The following is an 18,923-nucleotide window of genomic DNA, read 5'->3' on the forward strand; positions in this document are numbered from 1 at the left end:
GAGCAGATGATTTACAAGCCCAAGGGTGCGTACACACTCTCACACACACAGAAAGAGAAGGAGAGAAAACACATCGGTGGTAGAGATGAGCGTTGTATTGTGCTATGTCAGATTAGCAGCCGGAGGCTTCCTTTGATGCTTACACACTCCACTCTATCTATCCCAGGGTACTGGTGTGTGTGTGTGTGTCCGTGTGTGTGCGCAGTTGCTCATTTATTTTGAGTACCTAGCCTGAGAGCATTGTAAATGTTATTCATGTTTCTAAAAGCATACTGTTAACCAGGGCTCGATATTCACTTTTTTTCCTCAGTGTCCCACAACTGTCCCCAATTTTACTGTCAACTGTCCCAAACTTATCAACCATTGTCCCGAATTGATGTTGTTGTTTTTTTTTCATTCCACATAATAAATATAGTTTAATAACTTTGTTTTCAGTTTATTGACTCACTCTGGTTCACCACTGAAGTTCTCAGCACTTAATTTTATATTAAACATGATGCAGCTTCATAGTTTAAATCTGTTTTGAGTTCTTCTGTACATCAGTCTCATCATTGTATCCTTACTGCTGCCCCCCTCTAAAGGAGAGGTGTTTTTAACAAGATCAGATGCATAAAACGACTGCAGTGTTTCAAAATAAAATGCTCTGTTATTACATCTGTTTTGAGGTTGTTTTTTTTATGTTATTATTCTTATAGCCTTCACTGCCTCCTGGTAAAATGTCAATCAAAGGTGCATTTATAAACTTTTAATTGATTTATAAGTGATGAATTTTTATCACTCTTTATTTACGCTCAAGGTGTTATTTCCCCGTATCAATAATATTTCCATTTTAATTTAAATTGTGAAGCCTGTTTGTAAAGTCTGTTTCAATATGAGCGCTATAAAATGAATCATTAATCATCCTTCTGATGTTTAATAATGATGACTGAGATATCACTGTGATGATGGTTTATCTAAAGTTGGGTTATTGTGCTGTTTTCAATGTGCAGCCATGCATAATGATCACGCCTAACAATAATGGCAGCTGAAAGCAGAAAATTGGTGAAATACATTGCACTTCTTCTTTAACGTTCTCCTGTTCCCTATATCTCAAGTCATTATTAGGCTACACGGAATTCTGGGGCGGCGCCGCCATTTTTGCAGGATAGTATACCTTGCAGCCACTCAATAGATAACCATTGTTTTTGGCTGGTGAGTGAAGCAAATCTACCAGCCACTTGAATATTTTACCAATATTTGGCTGGTGCTAATTTTGTGCCCTGAATGTCAGTAAGGATGTTCAGCATAACAACACAGCATCTGACAACTAATGTACATTTACAGAGAGAGAGAGAGAGAGAGAGATGTTTACGTTGGCTAGCTAGCTTTCCAGAAATGCAGCGTCAAGTTAGCTAGCAAAATGATAAACTACATAAATGAGCAAAACTCAGGAGAGACGCAGCAGCCCGACACATCTCCCCTTTCTCCACTGTGGCTTACTTCGGGGGGCTTACTTGCTTTATCCCCGGTGTTTTTCAGCCACTTCAGCATTTTTTGACTGTAGGCTTTTTGCTACATCAGGAGCTGACTGGGTTTCCCAGAATGCATTTGCACCAACAGGTGATACACTGTATTTGGTAACTCATTAGATTCTGTGAGCTGCAGTGTTGGTTCGGTTTGTTTAGGCATGAGGAGTGAGATGAATATCAGGGAAGGTCACAAAATGTGATGGGTCATTAAATTCAGCATAACACTTGTAGCAATGGCATCATGGCAAAGATTAAACTGCCATTTAGCTTCCCATATGTGGTCAGTTTATCCAAATAACACCTATTTCAAAATTTGCCTTGACGTTTTTTCTCTACTATCTCAGAATTGTCCTATACACTGTATTGTTGTGACAACGGGACATCCTTAAGCTTGAACGCTGCCGTTAATGCTCAGTACACTTAGCATTGCCCTGAGTGTATACACACATATACACACACGCACACATTCACATATCTCTCTCCTTTTGTTATTCTGTGACCCAGATAGACATAAATTATTATCATTTTTTTTTACCATTTTCCTATTTCATCACCTAATTTTCCTTTATCCTTTGCATTACTTTTGCTCTCTTTTCATTTTACACACTGTATTAACAGTCCTGTCCGTTTCTTGCTGTGTTTTCTTTCCCTCTCCTCTCTCTTCCCCCCCTCATCTCTCCAGCTATGCACCTGTTTGGTCTCAACTGGCAGCTTCAGGAGAGTGATGGATACGGGGCATTTGAAAACGGAGGAGCAGGAAGAGATACGACTCCCAACACCTTTATGGTGTCCACAGACAATGGTGAGTTCCTACTGAAACACATTTTTGGCTTTTCTTCAGGAAAGGAACAAAGAACGGGATAAAGATTCACTCTGAGTGGCAAAAAAAGTGTTTGTTCCAGTTTGCAGCATATTTCAGCTTAAACAGAAATATGCTGTAGAAGTCACTCAAAATGCCTTTCCTTGTGCTAGCTGTAGTGTTGAAGTTGCACACTCCTCATAACGCAGCACTGCAGACAACACTGTCTTCTAATTATTGCAATTATGAGGCATAATTATGCAACTAATAGGAGAGGACAATTTATGTTCAGTGCCAGTGCACAAGGTAATGCAAAGACCCAACTGAGCACATGGGCAAAACATACAGATAGCTCCATGTGAGCTGAAGATGTTTCTGTGATGTCTTGAAATGGAATGGGGAGGATGCCAGCTATACCACCACATTTAATGTCATTGAAAGGAATATTGACCTAATCTAAGCCTAACCAACCTGTCAAGGTTTGTTGTTTATGTATAACCTCCCATCTTCCTTTTCTTGCAAGAAGCTAAAAAATATGTTTGTGGATGCATTTGCGTAGGATTAATTGATTGTCTGTGGGAAATGATCATTCAGCAATTCGTTTGAGAATACATGTTTACGGATGTGTTTTTATATTTACATATCTGTATGAATGTACTGATTATTTACTTTATTTGTTAGGGGAGGTTAACAGGTTAGCAGAGCTATTGGTAATGCATTGTAAACCATAATAATCAATGCAGGATAAAAATGTAAAGATGTTGGGCAAAAGTTGTTGTTGTACCTTGATAAAGTCTTGCTTGGCCATGTGAAGGTGACTTCATCCTGTCAATCAAGACTTTATTAAACCGCACACACACACACACACACACACACAAACACACACATCAAAATCTGTTCTTTGGTCATTCTCTACCTTTCACTCTTTTTCTCTTTAATGTCTCCATCATTCACTCATTGTCTCTTGCTTTTTCCTCCTTCCGTGCTGTCTTTCCTTCCACTTTCTGCTCATCTCTTGTTTCCTCACAAACGAAGAAACAGACTTGGATGGAGAGTGAGAGAGAGATGAGTGAGGGGGACACTACACATCAAAGCAGGACATTTTCTGGAAGTTATAAAGCTTAAAAAAGTGTAGAAAGGGAGAGTTAAATTTTAAATGTTTCCTTTTCATTGACAAAGCTTTCAAGATGCTTTCACGAGACTGAACCTTCAGCTGCTCCAGAGCTGCCAACATTAGAAGACTCACAGTTTAAATAGTGTCATATGAACTCAAAGCAGGTCAGCTTTCTCAAGAGATGAACAACGTTTATAAAAAGTGAGTAGAGGGACTCAGAATCAGACTCTCAGGGCAAGAAGACTTAGTAGTTTGCTCTCAAATAAAGAATCAAGAATGAAGAAGAGGCAGAAATATGTTGTAACTCTCTTGAACAGGGTTAGTTCTTATTGGCTGCTGCAGATGTTAAAAACCAATTGTTCTCCTGCTGTGACATTTGTGTGTCAATTAGGAATATTAGGACTTCTATTACAAGACCATTAATTACCCGTAACATTGAGTGAAAGAGAGAAAGGCCAGTAGTGCAAGTGTGTTGTGTGAGAAAGAGCGATGGATGTGTGTGTGTATTTGAGCTGCGCTTAGAGATGTGTGTCATATGTTGCAGCTCATATTAATGTAACGACACACACACACACACAGACACACACTGAGTCAGTGTTGGTTTAATACCCAAATGTCATGACTTCAGCTGTTAAAGTGTGATGTTATGAACAGGAAGGGCCTATGAAATTACAAACTTTAAACAGCGATGTAACCATTCCAGCGCAATAGTGCATGCACTGAATAAAAGCAAGTCTTCTTACATTTAATTACAATGACAAAGGTTTAAATCCCAACTCAAGGTAACTGTGAGTGAGGTGTCATTTTCAACAGTTTTTCTGATTTAACCATAAACAGAACGTTTCTCAAACCTTATTGTTTGAGTCGCCTAATATTTACCAGATGTTTTGTCACATAAAGTATTAAATGAGTCATTAAACTGGTGGCCATGCAAACTCGGGTTAGTAACTTCTCATAAAACAGACTGTTGCAGAGTTACAGTTAAGACTTATGAGTCATCTGTCATCCCTGTTCAGAAATAACATCTCTTACAAACCCATATTGCAACTCAGTGCAGGGGTCACACTGTGAACTCAAAAGATTCCTAAAATGTCACACATAAACCAGGACATATGGTATTTATGAAAGCAGGTGTCCATATGTTTCATAAATGGCAGTTTAGTTGTATTCATGACAAGGAACCTCAACACTTTTTAGGTCAGGCTGACATTTCAATTTTAAGTTTCAATATGACACTTAAATGAGCCCATGTGGTAACTTGATGATCAGATGCTGTGTGTATCATTCATATTCAAGACCAGAAAAAACAGTGTCTGCATCCAAGGTCAATCTTTTGTCTGCAGATTTCAGCACCCTGATACACCCCTGTCTTAGTGTTAAATTATATTTTTGCCATTGCAGAAATACAATTATATGGATAAAAAGAAGAAAAAGAATCCTTTACGTTTCCTGAACGTTGTGTCTCTGTGTTTTTCTCTCTACAGGTAAAATGTTTCTTCTAGAGAACAACACCATAGACACGGGAGAGGTGGATGTGGGGAGACGAACCATACAAGATGTTCCACCAGGTTAATCATACACACATGCACACATACAAACAGGCCTGTCATGCCATATCACTACACCACTGTGAAGCAACTACTAACAATAATACTAATTAATGCATTATATATTTTTTTAGTACAAGTATAACTGAATGATATTTGCATATCGCAAGAATTGTGCATAATGACTGTATTTTGTGGATAATTTGGATACCTAGAATGCAAACTACAGATGAAGTTTATTCTCACTAACTTTCCAAACATTTCAATTAAATTTACTACTTTTCAGTTAGCTGATTAAAACAGAAATGCTACAGTTTTAATGTAAAATAATTATATGATACAGTAATTGAAATATGTCCTCATATTGTGAGTGTGGAGTATCTCTTTTTTTTATGTGTGAGTACAGTAACTATATTGATTTTTATAGGCGATACAGAGGAGAAAATTCTGGACATGAATCGGAGAGTGTTCAAATATTTAAATCACTGATTTCAACCCCTACTTTTTTGTTGTCGCCTTTATCCAAGGTGTGTTTTGGAGGTCCCAGCTATATATTGACCAACCACAGTTCTTGAAATTCAACATCTCTGTCCAGAGAGATGCTCTTGTTGGAGTGTATGGACGTAAAGGCCTACCGCCCTCACACACGCAGGTAGGATGTACAGATACCTGCATATGCATGCACATACAAGTTCAAGTTCATTTATTCATAAAGCTTTATCAAGTATCTACCAACCTAAGTTACCAAGCACCGCTACATGTAAACTGTGTGAGCCTACAAAGAGAAACTCCCAACAGAATCTGAACAGGAAAAGAAAGATGGAAGCAAATGTGTGCGAGTAAGAGGAATTCCCAGTCAAAACATTTAAGCGTGCAATAGATGCATATCTGCATATGTAGATGTAAAGCTGTAAAACTGACATGGGCCAAGACACCAAGATAAGATGAAATATAGTATGAGACAGAGAAACAAGATGAAGCCATGGAGAAATGGGATTTCCACCAGCACAATTATTTACAGTAGTCTGCTGCTAAATAAAAACACAGTTGAAGATGAGATTTAAGCAGCACAAACTTCAACTGAAGCAAGGGCATGCTTTTCATCTGGGTCCCTGAAATGAAATCTTGGGATCAATACCGGGGCGACTGTATGTTTAGAGGTCTGTGGTGAATAAGCATATATTATACATATATATTTACAAGATAAAGCTGTCCTCAACCTTCTTGAATCGCCTGGCCTTCCTGTTTTTAACAAATACCAAAAGTGCTGACAACTTCTGCCTCCTAAAATGTCAAAACCCCAAGTCCCTTGTGCAACTTTGCAAGTGTGTCTAGGTCAAGTGCTTTATGGATTCTTTGTTCATAATGAAGCAGATAAGCTTCTTACAAACCTAAACTATCCATTTAATGACTACACTTACATCTCTGTGTGATGAATCATGTCTTCTATCAAAGAACTAATCCACTTATCTATAAAAGGCAGCTTTATACAATGCCACCCCTATCACAGCTCAATGTTAGCACTTCAGATAATAGACAGGGGTGTGTGTGTCCTTGTCATAACCTATTCTATCTAAGTTGCCATTATTTCTTTTAGAGAGGATTTCCAGTCTTGTCACCCTTAGCTGAGTAAAGCATTTTACAGAAAGCCGTGTGATACAGTAGCATGAGCTACTAATAATATTTGATGCTACAGCTTTCTGTGGTCATCTAAGTTTGTGCATATTAGATTCAAATGTCATTCAAACACAAGCAATAACAAGACAAGACAGAATCAATTACACTCTTCCATGTGAGTAGGAACAAAACTAATATCAAATTAAACCATAAAGTCACACTAGCTAATTAAGGCATGCCTATTACACCCCACAATCTAGGGCTAAAAGTGTGATAAAAATATCAGGATAATCCTGAGCAAATTTCCTAGAAAAAACAGTCATTAAAGTGTTTTTTAGTTGACCGTGGTTCTAGAGAAAAGATCAGAGGGTCATCAAAATCTAATTCCACTGAAGATCATGTATATTCATACTAAATGTAATAGATCTGGGTAGTTTTCTAACAGACAGTTGGATTTACCAGCATTGCTGTCCTTCGGCCTTTGCCACTGAGACAACAAATATATAACAAATACTGTGCTAATCAACACTAAAGCTACGAGAAAGAGGTGGTTAGTTGCAGATAGTTGCTACTCAGCTAACAAGCTAACATTACTGCATCTAAAGATACTTTTTTACTGTATGGTACCCTGCAAACTCTTAATTGTTTTTTTTTCTAAATGTTACTTTTGTAATCATAAGCTAAATGGTCTTGTAATAAAATATCTTCAAGGTATGTTGTCATTTTTGTGAATGTTCACCTTCCAGTACGACTTTGTGGAGCTGCTGGACGGCAGTCGTCTCATTTCCAAAGACAAGCGAGCCCTCAGTGATATGGATGCTGGACATATACACTTAGCTGGTGGACATGAGGAGGAGTCTGGGGGAGCAGCCCGACACACACGCTCAGTGAACGTGCACGAGGCTGGCTTCATCCAATACCTGGACACAGGGATCTGGCATCTGGCGTTTTACAATGACGGACGCAACACAGAACAAGTGTCTTACAATACTATTGTTATAGGTGAGTCCCTGCAGTGTGTTTGTAGGAGTGAATACTGTATGTCTTGGAATTATTGGTGAGATACTGTGAGTGTGCCCGAGTGCACTTCAAAGTAAAACAATATGCAATACACACAATCCATGCAACATTACCCACTTGATTAGACCCACCAGTGTGCACGGGAAATGGCCAGTTAGGTACGCAGAGAGCCAACAATGGTTCATGATAGAGAGAGTGAGCGAGAGAAAGGCAGCAGGATAATTGGATGTTAGAATGTGTTGATTAGATTGAATGGCTCTAACTACGGGGACCACAGAGGGCCAGTCTCTCAGTGTGTATGTATGTGTGTTTTATTTCTTAAGATATACAGTTGCCAACCTACCCAATTAACTCGCACCCTTAAACCAGCTCTCTCTCCCTCTCCAAATCAGAGTCCATTATGGAGTGTCCTCAGAATTGTCATGGAAACGGAGATTGTCTCTCAGGAATATGTCACTGTTTTCCAGGATTTCTGGGGCCCGACTGCTCTCGAGGTAAACACACACACACACACACACACACACACACACACACACACACACACACACACACACACACACACACACACACACACACACACAAACACAGGTTCACCTTAATCACTTTTGGGGTATCTACATAGACTTACATTAATTTCCTGGAGGCTTACCCCAACCCTAACCATAACCACCACTTGCCTAAACCTAACCCTTACCTTAACCTTAACCACTGACCCAAAAATCAGTGTTTTATCAACTGGGCATATAATTTTTTTCCCCAATTGCACAAGCCATCCCCAATCAACTGGTCTTAAAGGGAAACTTCAGGATTTTTCAACCTGGACCCTATTTTCACATCTTTTGTGACTAATGAGGACTACAATTTTTGAAATCAGTCCAGTATTGAGCCCTAGCTTAGTTTTATCTAAAAGATTTTCAAAGTCATGGCTGAATACTTAGCTGATTTCAACAACAACTCAACTCTCATGAGATTTCAGAACACAATTTCTCCTTTAGCAAGATTTGGTTAGACACATAACAAACAGACCAGGTCAAGCAAAAGGTAAAAAAAAAGGTTTCCATAATGTTGTCAGACACTTATAATATCAATCTGAGCCTGTCCATGGCAAAAACAAGCACTTTCAGAGGACAGACATTGATGAGGTGCTATTGCCTCAAAGGATTACTTGCAGCCCCCATTAGTCATTTGGACACAAAATGGGAAAATATGGTCCAGGTTGAAAAATACAGAGGTTTCCCTTTAAGTCTGGTGTGTGTCCCTGAAAGTGACTTAAGTCATAACCACACACACATACACACACAATACACGTGTTTACTTAGTTCACCTTTGGGAACATTACATAGACTTACATTAATTTCCTGGAGACTTACTCTAACCATAACCATTACCACTACTTGCCTAACCCTAACCTTAACCACTGACCCAAATCAGCTTTTAACAACTGGGGACACAGCTTTTATCCCCAGTTGGACAAGCCGTCCCCGATACACTGGTCTTTTCAATTAATGTGTCCCTGAAAGTTGGCTAGGTCAGACCGCACATACACACACACACACACACACACACACACAAACACCAGCACATTCTCGTTCCCAGAGCGTCAAACACTTTGTCACACCCCTCAGTGTCTGATTCCGATACACAAGGTACCCTTTAGCGTCTGTACGGGATGCACCAGGCTTTCAACTAACTCCAATGTAAACCCATCATTATTAGATGCCATGAGACCGATGACTTCTCTATAAGGTGACATTTCCGTTCTCAGGAGGAGGCGGGTTAGATGGATGGCTACATTGCTGCAGGAGAACACTGTTTGCTTCCCGCTTCCAGCCATGACGACGTTTCAAGTGATCATTTTAACTTAAAACACAATTTTTCCCCTAAACCTAACCAAGTGATATTTGTGTCTAAACCTAACCAGACCACACCAGTTGCTCTGAGCATGTAATATTACCACGGATGGGTCTACATTGGAATTAGTTGAAAGCCCAGTGCATCACTATACAGACGCCAAAGGGTAAATTGTGCGTCTGCATGAGATACCAGAGGGGCGTGACAAAGTATCGGTATTTGATGAGAACAGGTTGCACACACGCACACACACAAACACTCTGCCACCCACAGTGAGGCAGTAATTGTTGGGAGGTTGTTATCCCAGCAGGAAGTGTGGACTGCACACTCTGAAGCCTGTGCTGACTTAAAAGTAGAAAAGTTCTTGGCTGAGTGTGAGCAATAAGACACATTAATCAACTTTTAAGTGCAACTCTCAAGTGATTACATGATTGATCACATAAAGGAATAGCCAATCAAAGATATGGGTTGACCCTACAACTGTCATATTGTACATTCTTTTCTAAAATCGTAATTTATTCAGTGGTATGTTATTTTGCAATAACATATATAACTACAGTCTTTTAAAAAGTTCATTTTATCTGTGTGAATTCTTTAAATCTCCAGGAAATGGGAATGAACTACAATCTAATCTATTTATAATGTATAAATATATAAAAAGGGATGAAATAATAGGAAATTAACCGCACTGGAAACAACATTATGCTGAAGGTACTGCTTGCTTTATTCTTAAGTTTGAATAGGAGTAAAAATGAAGGGTTTTTACTTGTATTGTATTGTTCATTAGCTCCAAAATGTTACTTTCAGCAGTTTGATAAATATGCACTCAGGTGAGCTAGTGTTACAGTCACTTATAGACAGCATAGACTGCATAAAAATAATGTCTGTGACGTCACCCATTGATGGAGCTCAAGTAGGAAAGTGGGTCAAGCAAGTAGCACCCACTTTACTGGACTCTGATAGGCTGAGACACCCCTCAATCAAGTAAACTTGTGACAAAGTATACCTCTTTTTAAGCCTTAAAGGAATTATGGTTCTCGAATTCTCTATCAAGACATATTAGTAAATATGAAATTAAATACTGAGATCTTTTGTTTGGGGCATTTTGCCACTAATTTCAGTACAGTTGTCTTGGAGAAAGAATTGAATGGCCTTTAGAGAAACTGCAGCTCACTTCTGGCTTCATCATTCAGCTCTGCACATAGAGAGATTTGGTTCAGTCCTAATACCATAGTGGCTTTTTTTTCAGCCAACATAGATTTTCTATCTTTGACTAATAACTGACTATTTTTATCTCAGGAAATGTCAGCCATACACACTTTTGTGGATTTAGCCTATTAGAATCAGTCCTGCAGTATTGGCAAGCTCTAAAAAGCATGTAATCCATTAAACTGCATCTTATCCATTACAACAAAGACACAGCACACTGACTGGAGAAGATCAGCATAATAAAAGGACAATATTAGCCTCTTGTAGAAGCTGAACCCTAATCTAAATTGTGACACTTATAGGTGATCTCAGTCTTGATGGATTAGAGCCATCTCCCAACACACAGCTTTTAAATCTGGTGGTTGTTTGGATGAGCCAGAGTGGGGCTTCCTCTCTCTCACATATTACCAGTTATTGATGTAGCACAACTAACTGGAGCTGCCCCCGACCAAAGATTTTCTTAGTCGACTGATAGTTGACTAATAGTTAGTTCAAGCCATTAGTCGACTAATTGTTGCACTTTTATGATATTCATTTAAATATATATTTTTTGGGGACATCAGAGAATGGTTTGAGTTCTATGGCTGAGAAAGAATGCTATAAGTAACATTGTTAACACTGTGCTACATTACAGAGAAATACAAAACCATAATAATGAGCCTTTAAAATATCAGTTTTACAAGCGCATGCACAAAGTGAGCCGTCTGTTAACAACAATGAATGCATCAGAACAACCAGCAAGGAGACTGACTTACCTTTTTCAGTCCCATGGGTCAGTTAGTTCCCTTAAATCCTCCTATTTCTCATTTTAAGCGGTTTCTTGACCGGAAAGTTCCTTACTCTTTTTGTGCACATGTGCCATGTGCCCCAAATTTAACAAAATTTTGATTTGGTCTATAAGGTAAAATTTGAAATCTTAAGAGGAGCTTCGGGGTTTGAAGAGTCTAAATTGTCAGTCTGTGAAACCAGTTTTTCTAACTGATCAATCTTCCATGCTTGTGTCTTGTCCAGCTTCCTGTCCAGTACTGTGCAGCGGTAACGGCCAGTACTCCCGAGGCCGCTGCCAGTGCTACAGTGGGTGGAAAGGCACTGAATGCGATGTGCCGGCCAACCAGTGCATCGACATCCACTGTGGAGGACACGGCATATGCATTATGGGCGCCTGCATCTGCAATACTGGTTATAAGGGAGATAACTGTGAGGAAGGTAAAGTTGCCTTTAATTTCTTCCAAGGACAGACACAAAAAGGTACATTTGTTGCACATTATGTTATTGACAAAGGTTAGCTGTCCCACCTTGCTCTGGGGCACTATTGCACTGCTCTGCATCATTTTGCATCATTGAGATGATGAAATTTGGTGAAGACTTGACTACCAAAGTACATGTCAACATAAATAATTGATTAAGTGCACATTTATTGCTAACCATAAAATTTACTTTTGAAACAAAAATATCCATGCAATTTGTTATAATTGAATAATAATTCATAATTGGTTTCACTTTCAGAGTTTACATGTTTTTAACCCATGTTATTGCTTGTGAGGAACTGACAGGACACTTTATCAATGTTAGTGAGACTGAACCAAACTGCACTTTTATTTTCATTTTGCCTGCAGCTATTCAAACTAACTATTTTATCACTCTAGTTTGAGCCTTCACTTTCTCTATCCTTAAAATCTTGAATACGTTAGATACAGTTGCAGCACAATTTTGATCTTAATGGAAGATTAATTATGGAAGATCTTGGTTCCATGATATCATGCCATCATGTCATCCTGCCATCGCTTGTATTTATGGCAAGGAAGACACTAGGGTTGATTGTTCTTTTGTTTGGCTTGAGTCTACATTACTTCTTTGCTTTTATCTTTTTATGCCAGAGATCAAACATACCCTTCTGTAGTTGTAGATATAAAACTTTGTAAACAACTGGCATATCTGAATGAAATAATTGTGAACATACCCTAATGGCAAGAACTGAAGATTTTTATAATATGCCCCATATTACGGTCTTTCTCACTATCCCTTCATGATTATCTGTGTCACCTATTCAGTGGTGAAGTACATAAAATGTACATTGTTACGGGTATGGGTTCTATACAGTTTACAAGCTAATAAACCCACTGACCTGTTTGTAAGTATCAGCTAAAATCAACCCTAAAGTGAAGCTGCTGACAGGTAGTTTATTAAACTAGTGTTGCTGCAATATGGTAAATTAATTTACTCTAATCTCTCTGTCACACACACAAACACACAGACATGATTACTGTCCAATTGCCGACAGGTAGTTGGCTAAGATAGGCAACAAGCTAAACTAATTTAATCTGGACTGATCAATACTAATCTGCTATTCACTGGCTGACACACACACAGACACACACACACACACACACACACACACAGAGGTTGACACTCATGTCTATATGATTATTCACATTAACAATACGTGTGTACAAATGAAGTCACAAATGCGTGTACATGCTGTGTGTACACATACACACTCATACAAATATGCAAATAGATATACAGTCACAGGGGACAGTAACCAGATTAGTTTCAGATTAGTTCAATCCTCGGTCACACTAATCCTTTGTGAGCGTATATATGAGGGAGACAGAAGGAGAGAGTGAGAGAGTCTGAACAACAGAGCAGAGTGTATGTGTGTGTGTGTTGTAATCTCATTTACAGCTGCTGAATCTGCAAATTATGTCAAAGATGCGATGTAGGTTTTCCATGAAAAATATCATCGATGAAATATAATGTTCATTTGTCTGTGCAAGGAACCTATAAGGAGCACACAGTCAAAGCCATACATGTTAGAGCGTTACTGAGAGGGAGAGAATACAACCTAAAATACAATTTGCATATGCTGCTGAAAGAACAATATTCACTGGTGTTTTAGCTCTGGTTTGGTCCAACATGTGGGTTGCTAGGTTTTTGATTTTCTTCCCCAGCCACTCCTTTACTTTAGCTCTTTTAAACCAAACACTGAGCTTAAAGCAGCTCAAACCTGCGGAAAACTGCATAGACTTGGCAGTACAAGCAGCTCACTCGATGAGGCGTTAATATCAAAAATATTGCTCTGATATCATGGTCTGCATCTTGGAGGTATGCCGTAAGGTTTTTGTAAGAGTGTTATAAAGGCAAAATAGATGAAATGGCATTGTTACAAATCTCATTAAAGACACATAATTTAAAGGTTTTTTTTTTTCTTTTTCTATTTTATCTCGCTGTTTTTTACTTGTGCCTTGTGTCCAATTATCAAACTCTTCAATTATTTTTTTTATTTATTTTTTTGTTTCTGTGGTTTTCAACCTAACTATTTTGGTTCACTCTCATAGACCTTGTTTTTAATCATAGCAGGCAGCAGGTTTTTCATAAAGCCACTGTATGCACTGTATGCTCCTCCTGGCGAGGAGCCGACCGGGGCTGTTCGCAGCCCTGGCCAGCCTCGGCAGGGCTCCCACAGGCAGTGACCACCCCCCGCATGCTCTGGTGGTGAGGTGGCAGTTAAGAGCAATGATCAGAGACAGGGAAAGGATAGAAAGCAGGCTGACATAGTCAAAGAGAGAAAGTCAAAAAATGAACAAGATAAACAGACTGAGCATGAGAGTAGTTCAGAAAACACAGCTAGTGTAACTGATAATCAAGAAAGTGAAAAAGTACATGATGATCTGATAGTGTGTGAGGATTTTATTGAAGACAAAGATATGTCTGATGATGATTTGTAAAAACTGTCACAAAAGAGGAAAAATTCAGAACCTTTCCAGAGTAGTGCAGAAGTCACTAAAGGGACAAAAGCTGGAAAATCCTCAGCAGAGTCAGAAAGTTCTGTATAGTGACATTGCAAGCGTTCTTAAAACTAATGGAGGTCTGAGTGCTCCTTTCAATGTTCAGAGGGTGGTCAGACCAAGCTACTCTCTGTCCAGTATGTTCTACTCTCCATCAAGCCCCTAGTCCGTAAACTGAGACTTGATCTTAGCACTGTTTGTTTTCCTGACTGTGATGTCTCTTTTAAACTGTCGGTGTACGCTGATGATGTTATTGTCCTGGTTAACACACAGACAGATATTGATGTGTGTTAGTGGATATTGTCAATCTGTTTGGTTGCATATCTTCTGCTAAAGTAACCTGGGGGAAGAGGCTTTTGGATTGTCCCAGCTGGGGTGGACCCACTCTATCCAGACTGCTTCACACTGCAGGAGTTTCTACTCTGGGGCAGGTGTTGGAGCTGGCTGGACCACAGTTGGACAATAGTGAAATATTGGAAACATAAGCTGACAGGACATGAATTCTCTATTTTAACTGACTTTTGTGATGGTGCACTGCTGCCAAACTGTTCTGACCCATATCCTGCCATTGGACTGTTTTCCTGAATTTAGGGTTAGGGGTTAGGGATAGGGGTTAGGGTTAGCGTTAGGGTTACTTGAGCCTGTTGATCTTGTAGGTACGTCTTTGAAGGACCTCAATAATAAACATGAAGTAGAATTATCACCTTTCTGACAATGTCAACAAAAACTGAAAATGTATCAACTTTGTAAATGTAGAATTTATGGCAGAGCCACCACCAGATCCCCTCACTGTGGGGGTCAAGCATTCACACCAGTTTTTCCTTTGATTTGTCATTCATTTTGGTGTATTTTTTAACGTTCTCTCTTCATATCTCTATCTCCAGTGGATTGCATAGACCCCAGCTGTTCGGCCCATGGGGTGTGTATTCATGGCGAGTGTCACTGTCAGCCAGGCTGGGGCGGAGCCAGCTGTGAGATTGCAAAAGCCATGTGTCCAGACCAATGTTCAGGTCACGGCACCCACAACGCTGAGACCAGCACCTGTACCTGCGACCAGAACTGGACCGGACCCGATTGCTCTTTAGGTGTGTGTTATGTGTCTTGCGATGTGATGTGATGTGATGTAACAATCTGTCAGTGGGTAATTTTTTATTCCATGTTTTTGTCTCATTTCTTACAGAATATTTAATAATAATAAACTAATGTTTTATAGTGTTTGTAAAAGCAGCATGGCACCATGCCTTACAGAGTCAGTAGGAGAGGATAAAGAAGAGCAGTATAGGCATAAAATGAAAACAAAAAAGCAATTAAAAGCAAAATATAATTAAGATAACACTCATAGAGATGTGAGCCCTGTAGGATCAGGCATAAAAGATGCGTTACATGGTTTGTAAAATAACTTATAAGACATAAGGTGAATAAAGCAGACAATTATGCAAAGCCTGAACCTGTAAACATAATTCAGGTTCAGGAGTGATTTTAAGGATGATAGTGGGCAGTGTACTCTTAGGTCAGTGACATAACTCTGGGTTAAACCGCATTAAGACTTGTGTAAAACCAGTAATATCTCTAAATCAATTCTTAAACTAACAGGCAGCTAATGAAGGGAGGCTAAAAAGTAAAAATTATTATGGTCTCAAGATGTCTTGCAGCTTTGGTTTGTAGTAACTGCAAACAGACTCATGTAAAGTATAGGGAACCTGGAGACTTGTTTACAACATCATGAAGAGTTTTGCAAGGGTTACTGTAGCCAGGGATTACATTGGGATTTGTTATGTAGGGGAGCTCTTTCAGCATTGCTATGGATGCACATGTGTGTGCACATAGACTACAAAATCTGATTGATATCATATCAAAGTGAGACAACCCTCTGCTCTTTTGGCACAAAGCTCTGCTGTGTCTCAGTGTATCCTCACAGAGCTGTAGCTTGGCTGTAGACTGCAGGATGGTACTAAGTGAGCAGTGAGCAGCAGTCTGCAGACGTCAGATACTTAACCAGTTTTAAGCCTGTTTTAAGCCTGTTTCAAGCCTGAATTTTATGACACACTTTCTGGATCACTGTTGCTTTATGTACGTGTTTTAATCTGGTATAAAGGTTTTAATCATGGGATGTAAATGGGACAGTATGCATCTGAACTGAGCCATGCACATTTTCTCTCATTTTTTCTCGCTGGCTTGATGCACCTCAACATTGTGCAAAGGATGCATGTTTGTTTTGTTTTATTTTGTATGTAAAGCTGTATCCTACAATCTATACAAAAGAATATGTTGTTGTCATTGCCTTCCCAAATGACCAATATTTGTGTTGTCTGATTCTGTGCCCCCCCAGGACAATGTTGTTTGTCAGTGCTTTCTAAAATGTTTATGATAATTACAAAAATTCTTCATATGACTGTTTTCTGATCTGCCACAGCCATGATTAAAGGATGGATTCACAATTTTCCAAGTGTGTCTTAAAACAACTATACTGAAATATTTTTTTCTTTCCATAATCAGTCCTCTGTTGTTTTAAGACACACGTGAGAAATTGTGACGATGTAAGGTTTAGGCATGAATCCCTCTTGGTTTAGTTTAAGAAGAGATCATGCTTATGATTAAAGGAAACAAACATTTACTGAAACAAACAGTGGTCTTCTTTGTCACAGTCGCACGTCCTGTTGACCAATCAATTAATCTCAACCTCCTCCCCAAAAGGTTTTGCAGCACCATAATGATGTTACACGATAATCCACCTTGGCTCCTGACAGACATAGGTCATGATTTTTTTTATTTTCAATTTTTATTTATTTATCCTTTATTTAGTCAGAAAAGTCCCACTGAAATACAGGACCTCTACTTCTAGGGAGTCCTGGTCAAGACGGCAGCATGAGCAGTTTCACGTAACAAAACAATTTGACATGGTAGAACACATACAATACATACTAATAATAACATAGGTTGTTTTTTGTATTAAACAAATGACCAGTGTTATCTTTTTACTAGTGAAAAGAGTCTCCCATTTTCTGTTGGTCTAGTGAGAGAAGGATGATAAAGAGAGAGAGACCTAAAGAGATAGCACTGATGCAGAAAAAGAGGTGAAACAGAAAAAAAACTGAAGGAGGAATGCAGATCAGTAACAGATGGCTTGACATGAAAACAAACATAAGATGTGTGTGTGTGCTCACTTCTATTTGTGTTGCCTTGTGCTGCTACACTGAACTTTGCCTTGTCAAAACCATCAAAAACACATCCAATTAAGTACTGACTCTTTGTAAAGCACACACATACACACAAACTGATACATTGACAAAATAAATACACACACAAATACACATACCTTTTGTTCAGTTATGTTTTTGTCCTTTTCTGAGGATCTGTGGATAAACATCCAAAAAGACACATACAACACACACACACAGACACACACAGTATACACCCTGAGGCACTTCAGGCCCTTATTCACATAGTTTAGCAAGTACGTTATTTAATCTTGCATTTACATTACATTACATTTGCATTTAATTCATTAAAACACACACATGCAGATAAGCAGGATCACAGAGTTGAGTTCAGGACACCTACACACACAGATACAGGTGAATTAGGGACAGACTTGTGGGAAAAGCTTCTGCTCTTAATTGATTTTTTTCATTTATTTTCCATCAGCTTGTCTGGACAGGTCATTATGGTTTAGGAGAAAATCAGTGTTACCTGAGCCAGGACTGCTTTCCTGTCCTCCTTTTTATTCAACTCTTCAGTTTAGTGCTGTGTGGATTAACACAATATATTGCATTATCACCACTAATAAAAGCTATTAATTAATAACTGATAATCAATGTTTCACACAGACCCATGCAGTGTTGACAGTGTGTTCATTTCTGTTTCCAATAACAGTAAAGGTACTTTTAGACGGTGAGCCTAGTTCTGGAAGATGTGGGTAGCTCAAGCTTCTAAGTTTGATTGGAGGGGGTGTTACTCTCCAAGAGTATAGGAACATTGGAGGTTGGGCTTGCAGGGATGACCGTCGCTGATTGGTCAAACACAGCCAGCGCAGCTACTTCAACTTGTGTACCGCTTTGTTCATAAAACACTGAAGTACTCTAGTATCGATTTTAGAAGTTTAGTTCCTGAGATTAATTCCTCTGGTTCCAAAGTACCTGGAACTCATGGTGGAAACTGGGTTACTGTGAGGTGATAAAAAAGTTTGTGGCTACAACTGTCGTCCTGTCATGGTTTTAGATGATTGTGTTCTGCTTGACAACAGGCTACCTCCCCTTCCCCAGCAAAATACTACAAACAGTTGTACATAAACAATTGGATAACTACCTTTTCACCCACAGTGTTCATGATGTGTTCCAGTCAGGTTTTAGTGTGGAGTTGTAGATCATGATATTTTAATCAAGAGACTTCAAGAGTCAGTTGTTCTAACAGGTCCTGTTATTAACTGGTTTTCCTCCTTCCTCAATATTAGGACATATGTTTCCCTCAGTG

The 18,923-nt window shown here is 39.0% G+C and overlaps 1 protein-coding gene across 7 annotated transcripts in view; it reads left to right on the forward strand.

Moving 5' to 3' along the window:
* LOC122979333 (teneurin-3-like) overlaps nt 1-18,923 on the forward strand; it is a 370,351-nt gene that overhangs the window by 257,202 nt on the left and 94,226 nt on the right. For all 7 annotated transcript variants that reach the window (XM_044346691.1, XM_044346690.1, XM_044346688.1 and 4 more), the window contains 7 exons: nt 2,191-2,310; nt 4,906-4,989; nt 5,496-5,620; nt 7,332-7,587; nt 7,998-8,099; nt 11,677-11,871; nt 15,338-15,538. In XM_044346691.1, the coding sequence (XP_044202626.1) occupies nt 2,191-2,310; nt 4,906-4,989; nt 5,496-5,620; nt 7,332-7,587; nt 7,998-8,099; nt 11,677-11,871; nt 15,338-15,538 (1,083 nt within the window). The remainder of the gene's footprint in view (nt 1-2,190; nt 2,311-4,905; nt 4,990-5,495; nt 5,621-7,331; nt 7,588-7,997; nt 8,100-11,676; nt 11,872-15,337; nt 15,539-18,923) is intronic.

The sequence above is a fragment of the Thunnus albacares genome, chromosome 3, assembly GCF_914725855.1.
Source record: "Thunnus albacares chromosome 3, fThuAlb1.1, whole genome shotgun sequence".
Taxonomy (NCBI): domain Eukaryota; kingdom Metazoa; phylum Chordata; class Actinopteri; order Scombriformes; family Scombridae; genus Thunnus; species Thunnus albacares.